Source organism: Schistocerca gregaria, chromosome 8, assembly GCF_023897955.1.
Source record: "Schistocerca gregaria isolate iqSchGreg1 chromosome 8, iqSchGreg1.2, whole genome shotgun sequence".
In the NCBI taxonomy this organism is placed as follows: Eukaryota; Metazoa; Arthropoda; class Insecta; order Orthoptera; family Acrididae; genus Schistocerca; species Schistocerca gregaria.
This window is the reverse complement of record NC_064927.1, coordinates 127,479,350-127,506,501: the sequence shown is the minus strand read 5'-3', so window position 1 is coordinate 127,506,501 and position 27,152 is coordinate 127,479,350. Positions and strand designations below refer to the sequence as shown.

The following is a 27,152-nucleotide window of genomic DNA, read 5'->3' as shown; positions in this document are numbered from 1 at the left end:
ATAGATACAATTCCCTGATCCACTCATAACACTTCTCCATTATTTGCCGTAAGCTAAAGATCTGATCCTGACAACCTCTAAGAGGTCTAAACCCACACTGATTTTCATCCAATTGTTCCTCAACTAATACTCGCACTTTCCTTTCAACAATACCTGAGAAGATTTTACCCACGACGCTGATTAAAGAGATACCTCTGTAGTTGTTACAATCTTTTCTGTTTCAATGTTTAAATATTCGTATGGTTACTGCTTTTGTCCAGTCTGATGGAACCTGTCCCGACTCCCAGGCCATTTCAATTATCTTGTGTAGCCATTTAAGACCTGACGTTCCAGTGTATTTGATGAGTTCCGACTTAATTTCATCCACCCCAGCTGCTTTATTGCACTGCAATCTATTGACCATTTTCTCCACTTTCTCAAATGTGATTGTATTTCCATCATCATTCCTATCCCATTGTACGTCGAAATCTGAAACATTACTGATCGTATTTTCACCTACATTGAGCAACTCTTCAGAATATTCCCTCCATCTGCCCAAGGCATCCACAGGATTCACCAGCAGTTTTCCTGACCTGTCCAAAATACTTGTCATTTCCTTCTTACCTCCCTTTCGAAGACTGCTAATTACACTCCAGAATGGTTTTCCAGCAGCTTGACCCATAGTCTCCAACCTGTTTCCAAAGTCTTCCCAAGATCTCTTCTTGGATGCTGCAATTATCTGTTTGGCTTTGTTTCTTTCTTCTCTGTCTGCCTGAGTTCTAGTATGCAGCCATTTTTGATACGCCTTCTTTTTCCTTTTACAGGCTGCATTGACTGAGTCATTCCACCAAGCTGTTTGCTTCATCCTACTTTTACACACTACTGTTCGAAGCATTCTTTAGCCACTTCTAGTACTGTGTCCCTGTACCTTGTCCATTCCTTTTCCAATGAATGTAATTGACTACATTCAACTAACTGGTACCTTTCTGAGATCGCTGTTATGTACTTGTGCCTGATTTCCGTATCCTGAAGTTTCTCCACTCTTATCCTCCTACATTTGGTCCTGACCTCCTGCACTTTCGGCCTCACAATTCCAGTTTCACTGCAGATTAAATAATGATCAGTGTCATCAAAGAATCCCCTGAATACACATGTGTCCCTCACAGCCTTCCTGAATTCCTGATCTGTTATTATATAGTCAATGACAGATCTGGTTCCCCTGCCTTCCCAAGTATACCGGTGAATGTTCTTATGTTTAAAAAAGGAGTTTGTGATTACTAAGCCCATACTGGCACAGAAATCCAAGAGTTGTTTCCCATTCCTGTTGGCCTCCATATCCTCTCCAAATTTACCCATAACCTTTTCATACCCTTCTGTTCGATTTCCAGTCCTGGCATTAAAATAACCCATGAGCAGAACACTGTCCTTGTCCTTTAACAACTACATCACTGAGTGCCTCATAAAAACTATCCATCTTACCATGATCTGTCCCTTCACAATGCGAATATACTGACACAATACTAATTTTCTTGCTAGACACTGTCAAATCTATCCACATCAGTCATTCGTTTACATACCTTGCTGCAACTACGCTGGGTTCCACTTCTTTCCTGATGTAAAGCCTCTCAATGGCCTCGTATCACTAGCAGTCGGGATAACAGGCATCTTATCCGCATGGCTGTAACAGATCGTGCAGGCACGTCTCAATCCCTGAGTCAACAGATGGGGAAGTTGGCAAGATGACAACAATCTGCATGAACAGTTGAATGACGTTTGCAGCAGCATGGAATATCAGCTCGGAAATCATGGCTCCAGTTACCCTTGTTGCTGCAGCACAGGCAGGAGCGCCTGTGATGGTGTACTCAACGGCGAAGCTGGATTCACGAATGGCAAAATGTCATTTTTACGGATGAATCCAGGTGCTGTTTACAGCATCATGATGGTCGCATCCGTGTTTGGTGACATCACGGAGAACACACATTGGAAGCGTGTATTTGTCATTGCCATACTGGCATATCATCCGGCGTGATGTTATGGAGTGCCATTGGTTACATGCCTCGGTCAACTCTTGTTTGCATTTACGGCACTTTGAACAGTGGACGTTACATTTCAGATGTGTTATGACTCGTGGCTCTACCATTCATTCGATCCCTGTGAAACCCTACATTTCAGCAGGATAATGCACGACCGCATGTTGCAGGTCCTGTACGGGCCTTTCTGGATACAGAAAACGTTCGAATGCTGCCCTGGCCAGCACATTATCCAGATCTCTTACCAATTAAAAACGTCTGGTCAATGGTGGCTGAGCAGCTGGCTCGTCACAATACGTCTGGTCAATGGTGGCTGAGCAGCTGGCTCGTCACAGTACGCCAGTCACTACTCTTGCTGAACTGTGGTATTGTGTTGAAGCTGCATGGGCAGCTGCACCTGTACACACCATCCAAGCTCTGTTTGACTCAATGCCCAGGTGTATGAAGGCTGTTTTTACGGCCAGACGTGGTTGTTCTGGGTACTGATTTCTCAGGATCTATGCACCCAAATTGCGTGAAAATTTAATCACATGTCCATTCTAGTATAGTATATTTGTACATTGAATATCTGTTTATCGTCTGCATTTCTTCTTGGTGTAGCCATTTTAATGGCCAGTAGTGTCTCATAATTTCCCCGTTATTGTTTCTTTTGTTAGTGAATTGTGTTTATTTGCAGTTGACACATTAAAGAGTTCTTTGTATTTCCTCTCTTTATACATATTCCCAACTGGTGTGTAACTTTAAGTTACACACATTTAGGATTTTAAAATATTACACAGCATGTAGACAGTCACTTTCAGGTGGTGGAGTTTTAGTGTGTGTGTGTGAAATGTACTTCACTACTTGTCAGAAGTATGTGCAATAAGCTGCAGCTCATTAGTTATGTGATCTACCCATCTAATCTTCAGCATTCCTTTGTAACACCACATTTCTAAAGCTATTATTCTCTTCTTGTCTAAACTATTTATCATCCACATTTCACTTTCATTCATGGCTGCACTCCATACTAATACTTTCAGAAACGACTTCCTGACATTTAAATCTATACTCGATGTTAACAAATTTCTCATCTTCAGAAATGCTTTTCTTGCCATTGCCAGTCTACATTCGATATCCTCTTTACTTTGACCATCATCAGTTATTTTGCTCTCCAACGAGCAAAACTCATTTACTACCTTAAGTTTCTCATTTCCTTATCTAATGCCCTCAGCACCACCCGATTTAATTTGACTACATTCCATTGTCCTCGTTTTGCTTTTGTTGGTGTTCATCTTATATCCTCCCTTCAAGACACTGTCCATTCCATTCAACTGCTCTTCCATGTCCTTTGCTGTCTCTGACAGAATTGCAGTGTCATCAGCGAACCTCAAAGTTTTTATTTCTTCTCCATGGATTTTAATTCCTACTCCAAAGTTTTCTTTTGTTTCCTTTACTACTTGCTCAATATACAGATTGAATAACATCGGGGATAGGCTAAGTCTAGTCTCACTCCCTTCCCAACAACTGCTTCCCTTTCATGCCCCTCATCTCTTATAACTGCTGTCTGGTTTCTGTACAAATTGCAAACAGTCTTTTGCTTCCTGAATTTGACCCTTGCCACCTTTAGGATTTGAAAGAGAGTATTCCAGTCAACATTGCCGTAGGGTCAGTATTGCCTAATGTGTTCCAACATTTCTACAGAATCCAAACTGATCTTCCCCAAGGTCGGCTTCTACTAGTTTTTCCATTTGTCTGTAAAGAATTTGTGTTAGTATTTACCAGCCGTGGCTTATTAAACTGGTAGTTCAGTAATTTTCACATCTGTCAACACCTGCTTTCTTTGGGATTGGAATTATTATATTTTTCTTGGCGTCTGAGGGTATTTTGCCTGTCTCATGTATCTTGCTCACCAGATGGTAGAGTCTTGTCAGGGCTGGCTCTCCCGAAGCTGTCAGTAGTTCTAATGAAATGTTGTGTACTCCCGGGGCCTTGTTTCGACTTAAGTGTTTCAGAGCTCTGTTAAACTTTTCACACAGTATCATATCTCCCAATTCATCTTCATCTGTGTCCTCTTCCATTTCCATAATATTGTCCTCAAATACAAATAGACCCTCTGTATACTCCTTCCACCTTTCTGCTTTCCCTTCTTTGCTTAGAACTGAGTTTCCATCTGAGCTCTTGATATTCATACAAGTGGTCATTTACTGCATTTTTATATTTCCTCCTTTCATCAATAGATGATAGTTAATGAAATCACTTCACAAATTACGTGAGCGGTATATGTACTATATTTTCAGTACTTTTGTGTTTTCTTGCATGATGCTAAAAGGTTATTCTGACTTGAAAGATGACATCACTGCCAGGATTGTACCGGGTGATCAAAAAGTCAGTATAAATTTGAAAACTGAATAAATCACGAAATAATGTAGACACAGAGGTACAAATTGACACACATGCTTGGATTGACATGGGGTTTTATTAGAACCAAAAAAGTACAAAAGTTATAAAAATGTCAGACAGTTGGCACTTCATCTGATCAGAATAGCAATAATTAGCATAACAAAGTAAGACAAAGCAAAGATGATGTTCTTTACAGGAAATGCTCAATATTTCCAGCATCATTCCTCAACAATAGCTGTAGTCGAGGGATAATGTTCTGAACAGCGCTCTAAAGCATGTCCGGAGTTATGGTGAGGCATTGGCATCGGATGTTGTCTTTCAGCATCCCTAGCAATGTCGGTCGATCACGATACACTTACGATTTCAGGTAACCCCAAAACCAATAATCGCACAGACTGAGGTCTTGGGTACCTGGGAGGCCACGTATGACGAAAGTGGCGGCTGAGCACATGATCATCACCAAACGACACGCGCAAGAGATCTTTCACGTCTAGCAGTATGGGGTGGAGTGTCACCCTGCATACACATCATATGTTCCAGCAGGTGTTTATCAGCCAGGCTGGGGATGATATGATTCCGTAACATATCGGCGTACCTCTTACCCATCACGGTAGCAGTTTTGCTCTCCCGCACCCTGTCGAACTTTTTTTTATCTTTCTCTCTTTTTTTTCTACCAAAACTCTGTGTCATACCAAGCATGTGTGTCAATTTTTACCTCTCTAACTACATTATTCCGTGGTTTATTAAGTTTTCAAATTGATACTGACTTTTTGATCACTCGGTATATTTGCTAAAAATAGTGTTTATTTGCGTCATCTACAGGTGCTGAGCCATTTTTAAGTGAAGCTTCTACAACTAATTACATTGAACAGCAACTGGTTGTGTAGAATTGAATGTGGAATTTCTTCGTACACATACTATCAATGAATCAAATGTTTCCTGAAATTTGTGTCATTGTGGTGACTATAATGACAGGAAAACCCATCTTTTTCAGCAATTTGTTATTGCTGCAAAAGTACAAATGTGTATCTTTTGTAGCTACAGTGAGCAGTTTCACATTACAGTGCACCTGTGAACAGTGCAAAGTGAGAAGCTGTTGTGTAAGCCATGCTTTGCCCCCTCCCCAAGATGCTGTCACATAACAAACACTTCTGGGAGACCTGCCATGTATGTTTGGATATGAAATAAATCCCATCTGCAAAAAACAAAAACAAAACTGAGGAGGTGAATGAATATGCAGGCAAATGAAGAAATCAAACAGTGGAAAATCCAAGATGATATAACGACAATATCATGAAAAGGATAGACTGCCATTCACCACATACAGCATATGTTGAGTCACAGATAGGCACAATTAAGACTGTTATACATGTGACCTTACAGCCAAAAGGCCTTCTTATACAGTAGAACACACACACACACACACACACACACACACACACACACACACACACAGACTGTGTCTGGCCACTGAACCCACGCTTGATAGTTTTGCTTGTGTGACTGTGTGTGTGTTGTGCCTGTCTGCATCTCAGCGTCTCCTCCAAAATAGTAAACGCAACAACATTCATTATTCTTACAAAATTCCCAAACCACACTATGGTAGGATAAGTCATTTAAATGCATTGTTCGTATATTTTATAGGCCATATATTATGTACATATGGGAAAAACAAAAAATCTGAGGACTTGCGTTTGTGGCTTCAACAAATTTAGTGCCACTGCCAAAAGTTTCTTTATGTACTGAATATGCAGCAGTGTATACTTGTGATGACAACAATTTTAGGTATTTTTATTTACAGAATGTGGTAGCCCTTGTGATGATACTTGTCCGATGGGGAATACCTGATATGCCAGGTGATTTGCGTGATCAGATCCGCCGTGAGACATACATAACTAATGAGATCATCATAAGACAAGAGGCAATGAGGGCACGGGGTGACATACCAGAAGAAGGTGACTTGTTGTTGGGAGGAGGAACAGAAAATGATGATGATTCTGATGATGGGGACGGGCCTGCAACTGTTTTTTGGCACAAGATGACAGGTTCTGAATTGGACTTAGCAGGAGTTGGTTTGCCTACAGAGAACAATATTGGAATCGGACGGGGAACGTCGCAGTCGGGGCCTGTTGCTGTTTGAAGCCAGCTCCTGTACACATACACTGCCTTTTTCGCATTGCTACTTATTAAAGAATATAATGTATTCACATAATGAAATTTTGAAAGGTAATGTAACCAAATTGTGGTAAATAAACCACTGAGTGAGTACAGTGACCAAAAAAAGAGAATATATTTCATTTGTAAAGTTGTTAAAAGTTATAATGTATTGAAGGTGTTTCATGTGTTTTGATGTATAAATTTGTATGTATTCCTGCCATAATATTTACTCCAAGTACAGAAGTTGTTACCACATATTGCCCATATTTTAAATTTAAGTGTTTTTTGTAATAAATATCATCAATAATATTGTGATGAGAAGCTGCTAAGCAGAAACAATTCCATTCATATTTAATGTACAATATTTTATTAATGAGTTCATGCAATATTTTCAAGCTCTGCATGAAATTTCAATTGCATTGGAAGGCTGTGACAGGTTGTGCAATATAGATGGAAAACTATTTTATCTTATAACAGTTAAATATCCAGCTTTGTGTAGGATTGTTGTGCTAGTATTTTAAAAATAATGACACATTGTTTGGAACACTAGTGACAAATCACAAAGTGATATTAGTTCCTACTACACTAAGTGTAGTCAATTTTAACTCTTTGAATTTCTTAATAGTTTAACATAATACCAAGTATATTGTAATGTTAAAGCTTAACAGATGTTTTGACATTATTGGTGTTACATATCATACTTCATTTTGTATATTAGACTTGATCATATCAAGCAAAGAAAATTAAGCAGTTATGGCATGTTGTCAAGAATATTTTGTGCTTCCATGTCAATTATTGGTTGGTCAGAGCTTTTAATAGTATTATTTTGTATGGCCAAGTACAGAAAAAAAATACAGCACAGCCATAGGGAAAGTCCCATGGGTTGTATGTGCCACTGCCTTAGTTTTTGACATTGTGGCATACAAAATTGTATTACAGTATTACATCTCAGAACAGATTTGCACTTCTTTATCTGTTCAGTCATTGTTTGGCACACAATACATGCCATCAAAACAACTAAAAGAGATGTACCACACAAAACTGGTATGAAAATAAATGGAATAAGAGGATATTGCATTAGGTAGCACTGTTTGCACTGTTGCCCTTCTGTGCTATCAGCATAATCTATTATTGTGTGACACATTCTCTATGAGGTGCTTGACTGTTGTCCTCAAGGCTATTGCATGGTACTGTGTTTACGTGTGAGTTGCCCTTAAGTGCTGTTCTGTGCCATGTGCTTCATGCATCATCTGATGCCATCAGGTTCCTGTCAGCATTCAGTATAGACTGATTCAGTTCAGAAGAATATTCTTTAAAAAGAGCACTGTTTGTGTGGCCATTACCACAATGAAAATGAGTGTGTTACCTGTTTTTGTTCATCCGCCTTCTGTTCTTCCACTTAAACCTGTGCGTAATGATTGCCATTTCAGGAGATCTTGCCATACTATAATCCAAATGCTGTTACTCACATGTACATGGACAAACACGTGTGTGTGTGTGTGTGTGTGTGTGTGTGTGTGTGTGTGTGTGTGTGTGTGTGTGTGTGTGTGTGCGCACGCGCGCCCTCAGAAACCAATATGAAAACCAGAAATATCGTAATATGTCTTGATTGAGATTGACACAATTCTAGTTGTCTACTGTAGGGACTTTTAATCTCTGCATGCACCACAATTCTAAGCATGTGGGAAAAGAATAGATTTCCTTGCCATGAATCAGCAGAAATCTACATACTTTGGAAACATAGTATTTCTGTCAACCTTTACCACCAAGAAACTGTTAAACTTCTGTTTTTATTGTGTGTTTCATAATTGTGCACAATAATACATGGTTCCCTGGTTCCTTGTCCGTTATAGGTGCTGGCTACACTACCTCTTTTTCAGTTCATGAAACATTATGTGCTTAGTTCAAAAGACAAAAAACAGAACCAATTTGAGGTCCCACATCATCTGTAGCAACACTACATGAGTGAACAAGAGCTATCCTCCTCCTCCTCCTCAGCTTCCTCACTTCTGTAATTCTGTCCCCATTACACTCTTATCCCGAGCTAGACAACACAGCAGTAAGGCAGTGGACTTGCTTTCAGGAAAGCAGTTGAAATCCCCATCCAGATTTTTCTTTGTATCCCCAAAATCAGATAACACAAAAGCCAGTATAGTCCCTTTGAAGACAACAAGTCCAGTTCCCTTCCCAGTCTGAGCTGTAGTGTCATTTCAAATGTGTTCAGCATTAATCAATGATCTTCCTTCCTTTTGCACCCCTTAGAACCAAGAATTCATTAACACCTCTCACAGGAGCCACAACACTGATGTTGTCCCATTACTTCAATTAATTACATTATTTTTCAAAATTATAGAGAACTGACCTCAGTTAAGCATATACAAAATGTAACCTAGTGACATTTTAAAAATGAGCCCTTAAAGTACAAGTGGTGTAACTAACATTATCTTTGTGTTGAGATATTTAATGTTTTATTAGAGTCGTTATACAAAAGTCAGCAAAGTATAATTTCATGTTTTTTTTTTTTTTTTTACCTTAAATGTCCTCATTAAGTTTTTGTGTTTTTACAGGTGTGTAACTGTAGTTACACCACTTGTGTCGTAGCCACGAGGAGGATATTATTGATAACAAAAACATTCATGACTGTAAAAAATACTGTATTGATAAGTTTAATACCCTCGGTTAACATTATTTTCTACTCGATGTAACTGCTTGCATATGAGTTAAGTAGTGGATCACTTCTTGTAGTAGTTGTGATGAACTGGGGGATTGTACGATAAAAGGTCTATCATGACAACAAAAACAATCAGTTATTGACAAAATTATTTAAAAGGATAGATAAAAGAATCCACTCGCCAAGCAGTGGCAGAACATACACATAGAAGACGGTTGTAATTGGCAAGCTTTCGGAGCCAGTGGCTCCTCCTTCAGGCAGAAGGGTTGAAGAGCAAGGAAGAGCGATGAAGGGAAAGAACTGGAGAGGTCTAGGAAAAGGGGTAGATTTTGGGAAAGCCACTCAGAACCGTGAGCCTGCGGAGACTTACCGTAAAGGATGAGAAGGAAAGACTGACTGACTGGGGATTGCCATTGGCTCCGAAAGCTTGCCAATTACAACTGTATTTTATGCGTGTGTTCTGCCACTGCCTGGTGAAAAGGTCTATCGTGTTATTTTTTCCTTTGTGACAGGGAGTGGATCTCTGTAAAGCTTCTCTTGATCGATATTATGAACTTTGACAGATTACCCATTTTTAAATGTTGGCGTAAAGTTTAACTTATAAAACAGCATGTCTTCTGAAATTGTGTCCTTAAAAAGAAACGTGAATGGTTCACTCCTTTGGTACCGAATCCATTGCGACACAAGGTATCCCTCACTGTCGTTCCTTTTTAGTAGGATTTCAGTAGACAAAAAGTCATTGTTACGCATAACAGCAACACGAATTATATATACCTATAAATGACCTGTTACCAATCATTAGCAGTGAAAATCTATCACGTCCTGCTGAAATTTTCTGAAGTGAGGTTTATGTTCCTGTTTAAGCCTTCTGTTTTCTTCTTCATCTGTTGTTTATTTGAATTTGTTGACGAAAACACCATGCTTTACACAAGTGTCATAGTGCAGAGCATGGATTTGCAAATTGAACTCATTTTTGAAAGTTCTACGATAAATGTGCTCTTCCACAGGTTGATTTCCTTGGCTTACAATATGGTCTTTGAACACATTGTATAGCAGTCGTATCTTTAAATCTGATAAATACTTTCTGTTTGGGTTATGGCTTCTTTACTGTGATTGATAACAGGGAAATGATGAAATTTGTTCCCTTACTAGTACCATTTTTTTGTCAGGGGTTTTGTTTGCAGGAATTTCCTTGCCTCATTTGTCATCACCTAGGGATTCTCCTGTATTCACTTTTTTAAGGGCTCACGTTATTCTCCTATCAGTTTTTACATACAATTTCACTTTTGCCATCAACAATCAGATAACTGTATTAGTAGTACTGTTTCCTTTTTGGCATTAGTTGTTGATTGACAACATTGTGGTGATTCTTCTTTGGCCAGGCCACATATCAATGTGTTTTGAGCAGAATAAGTTTCATTTTTCCAAGAAGACTCATAAACACTTTATCATTCTTTCTCTGCAATTCTATTTGAACCTTTTTTTTTCTTTTTTTTTTTTTTGTTACGGCAGCAGTTGGGATTTCTAAATTCTTTTCCAGCAACAGTTTTTGCTTTTCTTGTAGTGTAAGCTTTCTCTACATTACATTTTCTTTGTCTTTTATCATGTTTCCACTCACTTTTATTTCTTTTTCGACTTCTCTTTGGCTGGCCCTCTACAACTGCTTCTGCTTCATCGCCAACATTGTTCGAATTTCTCATCTTCTGAAACTAAGAAATTACCATAGGTGAAGCCTGTAAAATTACAGAAAAGTCGTATCGGTCCTTATGATTTTCATAAAGGTACAGACAGTAGGGCTAAGAGTTTTATTGTACATTTTTGTTTCCTTTTATTTACTGTTATGGTCTCAGAGATAACCAGATTTACAACCTCTGCTACACACAGTAGGCTTAAATGCTGACAGGACTAGTGGTGTAACCCCATTTTTAGATTATCTGTGCATTTAATTTTTAATAATGTGACATGTTTTGGCTCTTAAAATATACTTAATATACAAAACTTTAATGTAATGAAAGCTTGTAAGCACATTGAGCTTTAAATAATTAAGAGTAATGTATAAAAAATAAAAGAAATGGACAACTCTTACCTGCAGTACAGGACAGACTAAGTTTGACGATAAATACTAATCTTTGGATCCATTATCTGCCAAATTACTTGGCTCACCAATATTCTCTTCATCAATGGAGTCCATGGTAAACTATACTGGACTTAAACTAATAAAGTTCTGTATTTTGAACAAAAAAATGTACTCTGTGTATCAACACAACTGGATTAGTTGCACATCTAGTAGTGTAACTCCCAGTTGCACCACTTGTGTTGTCTGTTAACAGATGGAGTCATTGACTGCAAAAACATCTGCTGCTACCTATGCCGTAGCTGGTGCTTTACAACTTAGTTTGTGCACCATCGTAAATTATTGTATATGTACTATCCAGAGCGTACAGTTTGCAGTGCTGCTCTGCAGACAGTTGTCACCTTATATACTACACCATTTCTGCAATTAACATAACTATTTTTTCTGAACAAGATCCTATTACTAGCTGAGAGAGGAGAGAGCACAGAGGGGGGGATATACACGACTTGTGCTTTAAGGTGCTCAAATGTAAAGGACTGCAGGTGACGTGTTTAACATTTTTCGCCAGTAAAACTATGACTAAAGGAGATGTGAGAGAGAAACATAAGCAGTCATGTTCTAGATACTTTTCATGACTGGGCACTGAATCAATGTTTCAGACTATGGCTATTTTGGTTTGTGCACTTCTAAATAGCCTTTGCTTCACCCCAATATATTATCCCATTTGGCAGACCTAAAAGACAAATTCTCTTGAGTCAAACATTCAACACATCTTCATCAAAAGTTATCTTCTTACAAATTTCCTAGTAGTGAGATTCACGCCCTCAGATTCCGTAATAAGGTGCTAAAGCATGGTGATGAAAAACTGAGTTAGGCACAGAAGCTGCATTTCTTCTCAGTGCGCAGTGCATTGGTATAGTGGTGCTTTTAAATATGCTGTGTGTAGACATCTTCATCATACGAAGATAAATTGCACTAGAATTATAGGTTTCATGGCTGTGCAAATAGCATTTGTTATAATGCTTCTCAAACACAAAGAGCAGTGGCAGTGTCAATATAAACATACAATATGTAGAGGGAATGAAATGACACCATTTTTTTTACTATATACGTGTGTGTGTGTGTGTGTGTGTGTGTGTGTGTGGGTGTGGGTGTGGGTGTGGGTGTGTGTGCGTGCGTTCATCTCTTTATTTGTAAAATTCTGTACTTAATGACTATTTTAGTAATGAAATGAAAAGTAAATTTCCTGAGAAATGGATGTGTGAGCAAAAGTTGTAGCAAAACAAAGAGTAAAAACTATGGACTGATAAAGCAATAAAATATTGGAAGAATATTAATCCATTGTGTTTTTTAATGTAATTGATATGCATTTTCATTCCTTTGTGCTGCTTTCCTGTTCCATGAAAATGAAGTTAACGTGTATTGTGTTCTGTAAAATCAGCCTGTTTTCCTTTTGATATATAAGTAAAATGACGAAAAAGAAATTGTTGTGGCCAAATATTTTAGAAGAAATCAGCTACTGAAAGAGTGAAGACAACTGCGCAGTGCATAGTAGGTGCGCTATCCACTTGAGAGAAGTTTGGCACTTATACAAAAATATAAACACTATAGCTCTGCTTATGTATTTGCATTCCTCTTCAAACTGTATTCTGTTTCAGCTCATGTCTCTTAGATTTTGTGTGCACATGCACATTTATATTCTTCACATTGAAAGTTAATGGCATGGGTTTGACAATAATCAATCATGCATCAATGACGTTTTTTCACCTCTGCCCATACTACCGCAGTCCTGTGTCATCCAACTTCAGCAATGTAAAGAATAACAAATATCATCATCCATACAATAAAGAACTACTACTCATCCTTGGATGCTATCTCAATGTTAAAAGAAAGCCAATTGGCATGTATCATTGATAGCCAGTTCATCTTGACCTCACTTTGTGTCGAGAAAAATAACCTTGCTGAGAGGCAGTAGTACATTTAAAATAAGTTATCTATAAAAAAGGCATACAGTTGTAGTCTGCCCAACAAGTTGAATTTCCTCCATGAGGGTCCTGATCCATTTATGTTCCAAAGCACTATGGTAGTAGGTGGTGGTGTTCCATTTTCCACAGAATTTGAGATCCTCCAAACAACTGGCAATTATCTGATGAGAGGTTCTGTTCGGATATAATAGTCTACGGATTTTGTAGGGTGGTCTAAGTAGTCCATTATCACGGTATTTCCAACAAATGGGCTGTATCTCACCCAGATAGTGATTTCGTTGCTCCACAGATATCAGCACCATTGCCAACAAGAGAAGCTGTTATAATGTTGACAGCAAAGTGAAGCAAAAAGATGCACTTCTGTTTCTGATCCTTCTCTGTGTACATTGTAGTGTTGCAGGAACTTACCTTTTTATTTGTTTTGTCATCAACTGTTTTACACTCTAAATTACACCTTACATCATCTCTTCACTCACTCCCCCCCACCCCCCTTCCTCGCCTCTCTCTCTCTCTCTCTCTCTCTCTCTCTCTAAAAAATGTGTGATTTTTCTCAAACCTCTTCTCCAATACTTCAGTTCTTCTGGCATCATTCTTCATAGGAATCTGTGTCCAGTAGCAAACAATAAAAATTTTAAAAATGGTCTAGGAATATGGAGTAAACAGTTTTTGGTTGAGCTCAGACCAACAGCCATTTGTATAGCCATTCAAACATTGGACTTACTGTAGCTATAGTACAGTATATTAAGCAATGTTTGAAAGACAAACCAGAGCTGGTGCCAAGGCAAATTGTGCAAACTGGTTAATTCCTTTCACAAAAGGTTTTAATTGGGCTGAAATTAGTACTCTGCTAATGGCACCATTTGGATTTTATTCGCAGAAATGTGAAAAACATTTTTTTTCTGGAAGGTTTCTGGAGCCTGCCACTTCTGTAATTTAAATTTGTATGAATCTGTTCAAACTTTACAGAAAAGTAGATAAATCAATATATTCAAAACCACACTTTTTTTAAATCCAGTAATCACTACCCATTGTTGGGATATGATGGTTTAAAGTGTACCTAAATGTAGTATGTAAAATTCATTGTTATGGGTGTTGAATGCATGGAAATGGTATAACGTGAATCAAATAAATAAAAAAATGCCTTCTTATGATAAATCATTCAGATTTTACATACAAAAACATGTTTTTTATGAGTTTTATGTGTGCTGCATCTGCGTTTTAGACTTGCGCGAATCAGTGCAAATTTTGTAAGACAAATACATGTAATTACTTGTTGTTCTTTTGTTCTGTGGAAGCTTTATCTATTGTCATGATATAAGCAACATGGTTCAAAAGACAATAAAAAAAAACTTTATACCAGATCAGTTGTCGTCAGTCAACAAAAATATACATCAGTTGCCGAACTATATCAGTCTAATTTAAAAATTATGCTAGAGTGAAAGTTGGGAATCAGAATGAACTATGTCCCTGTCATAGAACAAAAAAAGGCAAATATGGGGTGTTCAAAAAATCTCTCCATGGTGCTGTATGATTGTTATATGCACATGGCATATGATTGTATGCCTTCCTGGGTTTTTCAGTGAAACAATAAACACACAACGATACTGCAGTGACATTCTGTACCCACTCATTAGAGAACTTGTGTTAAGTGAAATACTGAACGGTTATTTTTAACAAGATGGTGCAACCGCTCATACAGCTCGCGTTTCAGTGTCACTGCTTGCTGATGTTTTTGGTGATCGAATAATTTCACAGGGACTTTGGCCTCCATGATCGCCTGACCTAACACCACCTTACTTTTTCTTCTGAGGTGGAACGAAAGCATCTGTCTATAAAAACCGTCCAGAATCAATCGATGAATTGAAAACTGCAATATCCACTTTCACTGCTTCTGTTACAGAAGAAATGTTACAGCTGGTGTTTGGAAACATGGTTAGATGAATTGAATTGTGTATTCAACAACAGGGGGTGGGGGGGGGGGGGCGCTTTCAACATTTAATGTGAAAATTTGTAACTAAAAATGAATATTCAGTAAATTAATAACTTGTACTTCACTGAGTTTCATTTCAGTATATTCACTGCAGCTGACAATCATATGGCACAGTGAAGAGACTTTTTGAACACCCCATATATCCTGGACACAGTCAGAGATGTAAAAGTAGAGAACTAGCTTTTAGACTTACCTGGCAACTTCAAAGACATGTAAACAAAAACATGTTAACATATTCACATTTTTTTATGATTTAACCCTACTTCCCCAGTGCAGTAAGCTTTCTCAGCTGCAAGGTGTTGGCACCTCTGTATCTTGCAATTTATAGTCTCAAGTCCCTGATCCTAAGCCCAAAATCTTGAAGATTTGCCAGCCATAATAAACAATGTATAACATATACGAGGTATGTTCAAAAAATTTTGGAGCGTGTTGGAGCAAAGTTCGGTTGGCATCCCTGCACATGCTTGTGTTTAATGTGTACTTGCTTAGAAGTTTCATTGTTTTATATCTGTTATTGTTCAGTGCTGTATTGAGTAGAATGTTATGTCGCAAAGTTTACTGTTTTCGAGAGGGCAGAGTTAGAGAAGCAACGTGTCTGCATTAAATTTTGTGTGAAACTCAAGAAAACCTTTACAGAGAAACACCGAATGATGCAGGAAGCCTACAATGGTGAATGCTTAAGCCGTACTTGGTGTTAAGAATGGTTGACATGATTTAAAAATGGCCAGGTTCAAGTTAAAAAGATGACCCTTGTCAGGACACCCTTCAATGTCTACCAGTGATGCCCATGTGTGGAACATCAACAAAACTGTGCATGCCAATCAAAGACTGACTGTACGAGAGATTGCAGAAGAATGTAACATTTCAGTGGGAGCATGTCATAAAATCCTGACACACCATCTTGGAATACATGGTGTTGCCGCCAAGTTCATCCCACAGCTGATGAGTCAAGACCAGAAAGACCTTCGCCTTGCAATCTGTGAATAGCTTTTGTATTGGGCAAATGAGAAAAAGGTATTCCTTAAGAGAATCATAACTGGTGATGAGACCTGGGTCTACTGTTATGATAAACCAAGGTTCAAGTCTTCCCAATGAGTCAGGAAAGATTATCCAAGCCCATAAACAGCTTGTCAGGCCAGGTCAAATGTCAAAGCCATGCTGATAGTTTTCTTTGAGTTTGGAGGATTAGTTCATCACAAATTCATGCCACTGGGACAAAATGTTAATTGATGGTACTATTTGGACATATTATGATGCCTGGAATAAAATGTGAGAAGGAAACGGCTTGAAATGTGGCGAGACAATTTATGGCTCTTGCATCACAACAATGCACCTGCACATTCATTCCTGTTTATGTGTGACTATTGTAGACAAACGAAATCACTGTGCTGCCTCATCCTCCATACTCGACAGACCTGGCCTCTCAAACTTTTTTTTTTTTTACTTCTAAAGTTGAAAGCCCCATTGAAAGGACAAAGATTAGCAATGATAAACGAAAATTTGCAGACGGCGCTTCGCCCGATACAGCAAGAGGCGTATCAAGACTGCTTCCAGAAGCAGATATGGCGCTGGGAGCAATGTATCAATTGCGGAGGAGAGTATCTCAAAAGAGACCATGCACAATAAGTAAAAGATAAGTGTGTACGAAGTCACGGAACTTTTTGAACAGACGTCATATCATTTGGCTGAAGACCATACATGTAATAGCTAAAAAAGTTTTTTGGGGTATCAAATTTCTGGGGGTGGGTTTATTTCTGTGGAAATGCTAAAACAATTTTTTGATTTCTGGGTGGTGGGGAGATAAGATGGTTAATTTTTTCATTGAGGGAGACCTATCCTCTATTACATGTATGGTGAGAGGTGGAAAAGCAAATACACACAAAAGTCATGGGATAGCAATACGCACATATACAGACTGCGGCAGTATTGTGTGCATGAGGTATGAAAGGGCACAGTGCACAGACGGAGCTGTTATTTGTATGCAGTTGAGTCATGTGAACAGGTTTTCAACATGATTGTGGCAGCACGATGGAATTAAGAGACTTTATACGCAGAATGATTATTGGAGCTAGATGCATGGGAAATTCCATTTTGGAAATCATTAGGGGATTGACTATTTCAAGATCCACAGCATCAAGAGAGTGCAAAAATACGAAATTTGAGACATTACCTCTCACCACAGACAATGCTTCTGGCCTTCATTTAACAACTGAGAGCAGCAGCATTTCCGAAGTGTTTTCAGTGCTAACAGACGAGCAACATTGTGCAAAATAACCACTGAAATCAATGTGGGATGTATAACAAACGTATCCGTTCTGACAGTGTGGCATTAATGGGCAATGGCAGCAGATGACTGACATCAGTGCCTTTTATGTCAGCGACCATGTTGGTTGGAACCTAGACGACTGGAAAACTGTGGCTGGTCAGATGATTCCCGAATTCAGTTGATAAGGGCTGATGGAAGTGTTTGACTGTGGCTTCATAATGATGTGATTAGATTAGTCAATCCCCTAATGATTTCCAAAATGGAATTTCCCATGCATCTAGCTCCAATAATCTAATCTAATCTAATGGCTATGTTTACATGGAACTGATCAGTGACTGAAAATAGTAACATTCAGCTACTTCGAGATGATCTGCAGCCAAATGACAATGGAGTTTTTATGGATGACAGTGTGCTGTGTCACCAATCCACAATTGTTTGCGATTGGTCAGTTCGAGCGAATGATTTGGCCACCCGGATCACCCGACACGAATCCCTTCAAACATCTATGAGACGTAATGGAAAGGTCAGTTTGTGCACAAAATCCTTTGGCAACACTTTTGCAGTTATGGATGGCTCTAGGGGCGACATGGTTCAGTATTTCTGCAGGGGACTTCCAATGATTTGTTGACTCCATGTCACGTTGATTAGCTGCACCATGCCAGGCTAAAGAAGGAGATGATTTTTGTCATCTCATCTCAGTGTGTGTGCTTCTAGAGTGGGATGCGTCTACAATAGGAAGTATCGAAGAGTGGGCATGCATGCATCCTAAACTTTAATGACGTGTTGTGTCATACTGCACAACGTGATAAATTACCCACTGGATGACATGATGTTATATATGATATACAACATGACATCATGTTACCTTACTTGACATGATGCATTTCCTTAAAAGATATGGGTACTAAAAAAAAACATGAATATGTCAAGATGTTTTGTTTTAAATGTCTTTGAAGCTGCCCAATAAGTCAGAAAGCCGGTACCCAGACTCTGCCCAGGACAAAAAGTTTGACAAATCACTCATTTCTGAGGAATCCACAAGCTCTACAAATATAACAACTTAAATAAATTAAAGGGAAAGCCTTAGGCTAAGCAGAGGTAGGTTCCTGTGTCACAGAGAACAATCATCACAGGTAACAAGGCCACTGGAGAATGCTGTTAATAGTGTGTATAATCTTCACACACATGCTAAACTTCAGTCCAGAAAATGTTAAGTGCCAATAATTTAAAGGAGATTATATAGGTAGGGAATGTTAGGAGCAACTGCAAGCCACCTGTAGGTTTGCTAAATGCGGTGACATCTAGTGAACAAGTCAATATTTTTGTTACATTTATTTGCAAAATTAAGTGTTTTAACATTTTTTACATGCTCTTCAAGTTTCACAGCACCCTAGTAATAAATTACATATATAAGAAGCTAAAAGAAAACACACAATATCTGTGACACAACTAACTACAGATGCAACCATTTGTGTGTTAAAATCTTTCTCCTACTTCCTAGCAAATCAGGACTGTACTTATGTAGAACCATTGTTCTCTCTGCTTTAATTTGTTACCAAAGTTCCGGGCAAGAAGTTGCTACGTACTATGTAGTGAATGCCTCCCTTTTTTTCCATTCAGAGATTGAATTTATTAAGAGCTTGGCTGTCCAATTCAATCCATACTTAAATTTCCTAATTTATGACCTTATGCAAATTAAGTTTTGAAATCATTAGTCCTATGGACGAAAAGTTTTTCAAAAACTCCTTGCTTCAAAGTGTGTGTCCCATTTGACTTTTAGTGTTTCTCTCCAGTTCTCAAATTATTTACGCATACAAATGTAAACCAAGTGCTTATTTTACCATACCTATCTCTGGTCCTCTGTGAAATGATGGCACGTAAATGTACAGTTCTTAATAATGGCTTTATTATTTGAGATCTTTCATTAAGTTTCACTTTGAGAGAACAACCATCCTAAAATTATCAAAAGAATAATTAAGGATATAATGACAGGTATGTATCTTTATGTGTAGACCTATCCTGCACCTGACTTTTCCCACTTCCACAATTTCTCCTTACATAAAAGGCTATTGAGTACTGCAGTGTTTTATAACAAAACAAAGTTCAAAGTTTTGACAACAATAAGTTGTTTTATTCACAACCAAAAAATCTTTATGTTCTAACAAATTGGACGGATTTTTATGTGTAGTAACATCATAAAGAATACAATACTGTCACAGCAGTTTTATACATATGTCTGATAAGTGCATTAATTCAGTGACACCATCATTCACAAAAACACTGCACAATGTTTCAAAGATAAAGTTTAACTGAGAATTATCATAAATTTCATTTCATTTCATTTTACATATATTTACATACACTTCACAGTTATGAAAAAGAAAGACGTGTAAGTATAGTGAGTATAACAATTATCTACAGGTCCTTTGTGAAACATTTTCATGAAAATATGTTTCTACTAGTCAGTTACACATCTGAATATAAAACCTGAGCAATTACAATAATTAACCTGTTAATGTAGATATCATTTAGAACTGACATGAACAAAGTTCAGTGTTCCACCGGCTTTTAGACCTATCATTACACCCATCAGCCTTAGTCAATAGAGTGCATGGAATAAAGTTATTCTTACAGCTCAGGATGTGACACACATCAGACTCTAAAGTACAACAATTCATCAAATTTTACAATGTCTAATTTTTTGAAAAACCAAGACACTGACTTAAAAAAAAAGTAGCCTAAAATTACTTGGACTCCACAGGAAATGATCCTAATTGTAAGAATAACCTTCCACATAGTAATAGTGACAGAGGCATTGTGGTTGTAAATGTTTGGCATCAGAGAAATGCCAGAGTAGAGATTGCACCATTGGTTTACTGGTCTGTATTCCATTCTCTGGTTAAAATTTAATGCTCTAGTATTTATAAATTTCTATTTCTTGTTCTTGCATTATACTGTCCGTGAAGCAAGCAGCACAATATGTTTTCTCAATTATACAGTGTTTTCTGCAAAATCAAGTAAAATTCAAAATTATTTCTTTACTTGAAAAAGACTAAAGTAAAACGTAAATGTCATTTATGTGCTACTTTTCCAAAGACACAATACTGGCAGTTATTGTAGCACATCACAGCATTAACCTTGCTATTGATCCCCAGCATACATTGATATAAATGATTATCTTCAATGAAATGGAAAATCGTAAACATTTCATTTAACTTTTTGGTATATCACACTCATGTTTGATCAACAATCGTTACACACAAAAATTAGCTTGTTGTCGATTCAGATGCTACAAATCATGAAGCATCTACCACGGAACCACCTCTGTCCCATCATACTCAATTCTCAATAAAAGTATAAATGTTAATGACACTTGTTTCACCTTTAAAGACACTCGTGCTAGTTTCTTAATTTTCTCAAATATAAATACAGGATACAATTATGGCCTATATAATGTGTTAAAAAGACAGAATTTGTTCACCAATTATATATTGGTTTATAGGTAACACAAGCAATATTGGTTTGTTGGCTCATTAAACTTCAATCTTCATTAATTGGCTGCTTGTCAAGTAGTTAATGTAAGTAATGTCATGTATTTCGGTCTGGCATCAAAGTGCCCACGAAATAAAATTTTTTGATAAAACTCAACAATGTGCCAGAAAATTTCATCACTGAGACGCACTAACACTTGCTAGTCACAACATACTTTAGGCGAACTCATTGTAAGGCACACACTAAGCTCATTAGAAGCTATAAGCTTACATTCTTCCAACATATACAAATGTTGTACTCCCTGTCAGTCCATAAACTCTAAAACAGGTTTATAAATGTTGCTTATTTAAAAAAATGTATTTACTGAAACAAAGTCACAGGATATACTTGTTCTTAAGTGTACATGACAAAGACTACACATTTGATTTTCACAACATTTAAGGCCTCAAAAAATGCAGTACTGTTGCCTTAATACTGTAAAAATTGCAGTCCAGAAATCCACTAGAAGTATAATTTTCCTTATATTGAAAAGATGTGTCACAAAAACAGTACCACTGCATAATATGTAATTAATTTCTCTTATTACTATGCTGTACAAAATGTTAAAAAGGCATCACCATCCAAACATTTATATCTACTGTAAAATCCTGTAACAGGTAAAATCCTGAGAGGAAATTCATACCTGAGTAATATCAAAGACACCATGAAACAAGAGACTTTGAAATGAACAGTTCTTTCTTTACACACTACTGAGATCAAAGAGAACCTGATGAGCAAAGATGGTATGAGGAAAGAATGTATCATCTCATGTCTGGCCCTTTATCATCAGTTGTGGCTTGACCTCCAAACCATCTGTTGCTACTGAAAAAAATACCAAAAGCTCAGATTCTCAGTTTTACATTTACCTGTTCCTTTTGACTAGAATTCAATACATGAGAATCACTCAACAAATTCAGTGTAGGGGAGTCCAGTACACCCAAGGTTATGTATGTTACATGGGAAAATCTTTGGGACATTTAATTTTATGGTACTCAGTTGGGGACACTGCAACAAACTGAGCAAACATGGAATGATTCTAGCAGCTAATAAAGAGGTAGTATTTAAAAAAATGCTGCTGCTGAAAAATGTTCAACTTTTATAAATTACTGTAAACATTAGCATCTAGAGCCACTTGTCAACAATGTGCCCAGGATATAAATATTGTGTGTTTATAAAAATGAGAAGCCAGCAGTTTAAAAGAATGTTCTTTCTCCAATGAAAACTGTCCTATTGCTGCTTCCAATTTATCATAAGATCAGTTATCCTTTTCAACAACTCACTGCATCTGCCAACGAAGAACTAGGCCTATATCCCTTACCCCTAAACAAGTGTACACCTCTTCAAAGATTACTCGAGGACAACCTACAAGCAGATGCAGAATTATGACACACACGCAAAAGACGTTGGCAAAGCAGGTGGGAAACAGAGCATTGCCAATAGGAAAAAGCTATGAATCGTGATAAAGAGAAAAGGTAAATATATGAAGAAGACAGTCAAAACAATGTTTCAGTGCCTAAAGATCACTGTAACTGGCACACTTTCATTGAACTTCCTAAACAAGAAGCTTAACAAAGAAGGAGGGTGGGGGGGGGGGGGGGGGTGTTGTGTTTAACGAAACTGGTTGGGGAAGAGTTGCTTTTATCATTATGCAGTAAAAGTGAAGGTCAGAGGGGATAACATGTAATGTAAAAATTTTCTACCTCATCAAATACCTTAAACTGCATTATTTATTCCATGAACTTCACAACAGTTGATAAATGCAGTTTGTAAACAATGTCGATTAAGTGCCACTTTGATTAAATTAGAGCTCTGTTTCTTTTTTTTAGTATCATTAAATACACCAGTTTCATGTAGGTGTTCAAGAAGTGTGTTACATTTTCTTTCCCTTTCTATGCAGAAATATGCAGGCATTTCATAATCCCTTTATGTAAGAGAATTGCCATAACTGAATAAAAATTGCATGTTGGCCTGGCACCTAGTAAAAAACCACTCTTAAACTAAGGTCACATGAAAATCTGTATGAGTCAACAATGCAGTACCATATAAGCTATGAAGAATGTTTGAAATTAATATTGGTAGTGCTTCCATTGTAGATTAAGGTATATTTTTAACACTCAAAACTTCAGCTTTTTACTTTTTTGTAATATGTCATAAAAGGTAGCCCTAAGTACACTGGTCTCTCCTTAGAGATGGGAACCACAACATGCCAACATTACTTGTAAATAGGGCAAAGAACTGAATGTCTGCTGAACTGTGAGGGTGCACAATTGAAGAATAAAATTTAATTACCCTGATGCAAATTTAATATGGTCCAAATTTAGTTCAACAGCAGTACAACAAACGATTCCTTACAGTATTACATTCACAGCCTTTCAAGCTCTTCCAGTATTTGATCAGAGATGTCTGTTGGGTTCTTCTTGTACTGCACAGCTCCATGTATGGCATCACGGAAAAGCTGGAAAGGAGTCAGACATTGTGTAAAGGCAAATCAACAGAAGAACAAGAGGTAATGAACTTTAATTACCTTCACAACATTGGTCCCATCTGAAGCAGACACATAGTACAATGGCAAGTTATTTTTCTGAGAGAAAGCAAACGACCGCTGGGTAACTTCCATATTGGCTGAAAGAATTGTTTCTTTGTGTAAATGGGTAGCTTACAACGACAACAAAATTATAGTCTGTAATGTATGAATCGTACCGTCGATCTTATTTGCTGCACAAAGTACGGGTATTTGTGGCCGGTAGTAGCGTAATTCCTCATACCATTTACCAAGATTTTTGTATGTTATTTTTCTTGTTGCATCAAATACCATAATACACGCATGTGCTTGATGGTAGTATGATGGATGTAACGACTGAAACATTTCTTGACCAGCGGTGTCCCAGAAGTCTGAAAATTTCGAAAAAAAAAATTATTTTTCGGCAAAATCGGTGCTCGTTGTTTGTTTGCTAAACTGTTTCACAACAAAACTCAAACTGTCCTCACCTACTGTAACAGACTCTTCGTTTACGTTCGTTTCATAACGAAACAGCGTCAGTGCGTATGTTGAAAGCTGATGCGGTTTATACTTGTCCAACAAAAATCTCTCAACCAACCTGTAGAAGAATCAACGTAACAAGCTATTCCAACTATTTAATTAAATAAGTGATTACTTTAAAAGATTTACTTTGATTTTCCCACGGCACTGTCGCCTAAACATATTACTTTCACCCTAAAGGTGTCTTTACTGTCTTCGCCGTCATAGTCAATTTCAATATCTCCGCCACCAGCCATTCCTAAACAAATATTTCTAGCGTCGAGCGTAATCGATTGTAGATTGTAGCCTATCGAAAGTTCTGCCTGAAACTGAATGCAGTATATAAATGTCACACGTTTTATGTGCAGAGTATGTTGCTTATGTCATAAGGCAATTGATAGCATATGATATATAATTTACGATGATATTTTTGTTAATTAATGTAACCCTCCTCATATTAATATAACAGCGAATGTCAAAGCCAAGCACGTATCGATCCCATTTCTTTTAATTATCTTTCTTCAAATGAATTTTTACTGTCAGGAAGAAAATTAGACGTAAGTGATATTCCACATCAGGAACGAAACAACTGTAATTCTCTAATTTCTTGTCGCACCAGTTGTCGAACGATTCGACAGCATCAATTAATAAAGTATCCTACAAGCAATTCTGTAGTGGCGAAAGTTTATCAAGCTGTTCTGTTTCTGCAACAATTTTCTAGATTGCAGTGAAGTGGACAGCGGAAGGAATGTTCACATATGTTTGTACTTGTAGGAGTTTTTGCTTGTAAGGTTAGTAGACACCTATACAGAGTAACTTATAACCTATGAAAGCATGTCACAATGAGAAGTGGGCGTAAAAGCGCTAGAGCACCAGGGATGCCAGATGACTGGTGTTTCACAGTTCTTCTAGCCCTTGGGACAATCACTTGTCGCGGTGTCGATGGTGTCTGTTTCCGGTGATAGGTCAGAGTAGAAGCCGGTGCGTCCTCCAGATCTTCTGTGGCTGCCAGCCTGGGAGGCGGATAGGAATTCTTCCCTTCCCCCACCCCAACTCCCCTGCTCACGCCGTGTACACAAACGCTGTGAACGATAGCCAGTGGACCATCATGTCCTCCTGATGCGTTCTATGGAAACAATCTTCTCCTTATCATTCCACCCAAATTTGAATGTGTTGACTGATCGTTGGAGAACTGTGTGAGGTCGAGAGGCCAAGAGTTAACTATTTACTGTCATCCCTCAGACAGACAGGTGTCGTTGTCAACGGATACTTGTGAGCGAAGACTGATTTATTTCTCTGTATTTTTGGTGCTATTGGCTGAATTCCAGCCATTATTCTCCATAGATGTTGGCTGAAGGTCGTTGTGGTTTCTTCATTTAGGTGGTGTCTTGATTTGTAGAAAATGAGCTGATTCGGAAGTCTTGGTTGTTCTCCATATACCAGTCATGCTACAGAGCAGTCCACATCCACTTTAAAGCTGTTCACAGGCCTGACAGAACCAATGGCAATGAATCCATCCACTGCTCTCCCCTGCACATTACAGCTGCCTTCAAAGTTCTGTGGAACCTTTCTACCACCCAGTTGTTTACGGGATGGCAACTAGTGGCTCTGATATGTGAGCAGCCACATAGCAGCTCATGGAACAGCAATGCCTCGAAATGCTTCCATGATTTGTTGTTATCATCTCAGGCTGGATCTCATGATCCAGCCACTGACAAAAGCTCTTGCCACTGCTTCTGTGTCTTCTCTGTGATGAGTATTGCTTCCAGCCAGTGAGCAAACCAATCACTATTAACAAATACACTCCTGGAAATGGAAAAAAGAACACATTGACACCGGTGTGTCAGACCCACCATACTTGCTCCAGACTCTGTGAGAGGGCTGTACAAGCAATGATCACACGCACGGCACAGCGGACACACCAGGAACCGCGGTGTTGGCCGTCGAATGGCGTTAGCTGCGCAGCATTTGTGCACCGCCGCCGTCAGTGTCAGCCAGTTTGCCGTGGAATACGGAGTTCCATCGCAGTCTTTAACACTGGTAGCAAGCCGCGACAGCGTGGACGTGAACCGTATGTGCAGTTGACGGACTTTGAGCGACGGCATATAGTGGGCATGCGGGAGGCCGGGTGGATGTACCGCCGAATTGCTCAACACGTGGGGCGTGAGGTCTCCACAGTACATCGATGTTGTCGCCAGTGGTCGGCGGAAGGTGCACGTGCCCGTCGACCTGGGACCGGACCGCAGCGACGCACGGATGCACGCCAAGACCGTAGGATCCTACGCAGTGCCGTAGGGGACTGCACCGCCACTTCCCAGCAAATTAGGGACACTGTTGCTCCTGGGGTATCGGCGAGGACCATTCGCAACCGTCTCCATGAAGCTGGGCTACGGTCCCGCACACCGTTAGGCCGTCTTCCGCTCACGCCCCAACATCGTGCAGCCCGCCTCCAGTGGTGTCGCGACAGGCGTGAATGGAGGGACGAATGGAGACTTGTCGTCTTCAGCGATGAGAGTCGCTTCTGCCTTCGTGCCAATGATGGTCGTATGCGTATTTGGCGCCGTGCAGGTGAGCGCCACAATCAGGACTGCATACGACCGAGGCACACAGGGCCAACACCCGGCATCATGGTGTGGGGAGCGATCTCCTACACTGGCCGTACACCTCTGGTGATCGTCGAGTGGACACTGAATAGTGTACGGTACAGCCAAACCGTCATCGAACCCATCGTTGTACCATTCCTAGACCGGCAAGGGAACTTGCTGTTCCAACAGGACAATGCACGTCCGCATGTATCCCATGCCACCCAACGTGCTCTAGAAGGTGTAAGTTAACTACCCTGGCCAGCAAGATCTCCGGATCTGTCCCCCATTGAGCATGTTTGGGACTGGATGAAGCGTCGTCTCACGCGGTCTGCACATCCAGCACGAACGCTGGTCCAACTGAGGCGCCAGGTGGAAATGACATGGCAAGCCGTTCCACAGGACTACATCCAGCATCTCTACGATCGTCTCCATGGGAGAATAGCAGCCTGCATTGCTGCGAAAGGTGGATATACACTGTACTAGTGC

General features: G+C 38.9%; 2 protein-coding genes across 4 annotated transcripts in view; one reads left to right on the top strand and one right to left on the bottom strand.

Moving 5' to 3' along the window:
- The window catches only part of LOC126284056 (anoctamin-1-like), a 124,491-nt gene extending 110,774 nt beyond the window's left edge, over positions 1 to 13,717 (top strand). For both annotated transcript variants that reach the window (XM_049982643.1, XM_049982644.1), the window contains one exon: positions 6,190 to 13,717. In XM_049982643.1, coding sequence (XP_049838600.1) covers positions 6,190 to 6,528 — 339 coding nt within the window. In that variant the 3' untranslated portion in view covers positions 6,529 to 13,717. The remainder of the gene's footprint in view (positions 1 to 6,189) is intronic.
- Positions 13,718 to 18,827: 5,110 nt separating this feature from the next.
- On the bottom strand, positions 18,828 to 24,360 carry LOC126284058 (rab-like protein 2A). 2 transcript variants are annotated; one of them, XR_007551432.1, is made up of 6 exons: positions 24,232 to 24,360; positions 24,051 to 24,160; positions 23,763 to 23,954; positions 23,587 to 23,684; positions 23,352 to 23,517; positions 18,832 to 20,536 (listed from the first exon to the last, which is right to left on the bottom strand). XR_007551432.1 is itself a non-coding variant. In XM_049982649.1 (5 exons), exons 1-5 carry the CDS (start codon positions 24,336 to 24,338, stop codon positions 23,425 to 23,427), a joined length of 600 nt encoding a protein of 199 aa, XP_049838606.1. In that variant the 5' UTR covers positions 24,339 to 24,356; the 3' UTR covers positions 18,828 to 23,424. The 2 variants fall into 2 exon arrangements, 1 of the variants encoding a protein (XP_049838606.1); XM_049982649.1 differs by having other exon boundaries at positions 18,828 to 23,517; positions 24,232 to 24,356.
- Between the last annotated feature and the right edge of the window lie 2,792 nt (positions 24,361 to 27,152).

What these genes read in the sequence shown, in the direction of transcription:
- LOC126284058 (XM_049982649.1), bottom strand. Translation starts at nt 24,338, where the DNA reads ATGGCTGGTGGCGGAGATATTGAAATTGACTATGACGGCGAAGACAGT. An exon ending in CGAAGAGTCTGTTACAGTAG is followed by an intron (nt 23,955 to 24,050) that starts GTGAGGACAGTT and finishes CGAAATTTTCAG; the next exon opens with ACTTCTGGGACACCGCTGGT. An exon ending in TGCAGCAAATAAGATCGACG is followed by an intron (nt 23,685 to 23,762) that starts GTACGATTCATA and finishes CAATTCTTTCAG; the next exon opens with CCAATATGGAAGTTACCCAG.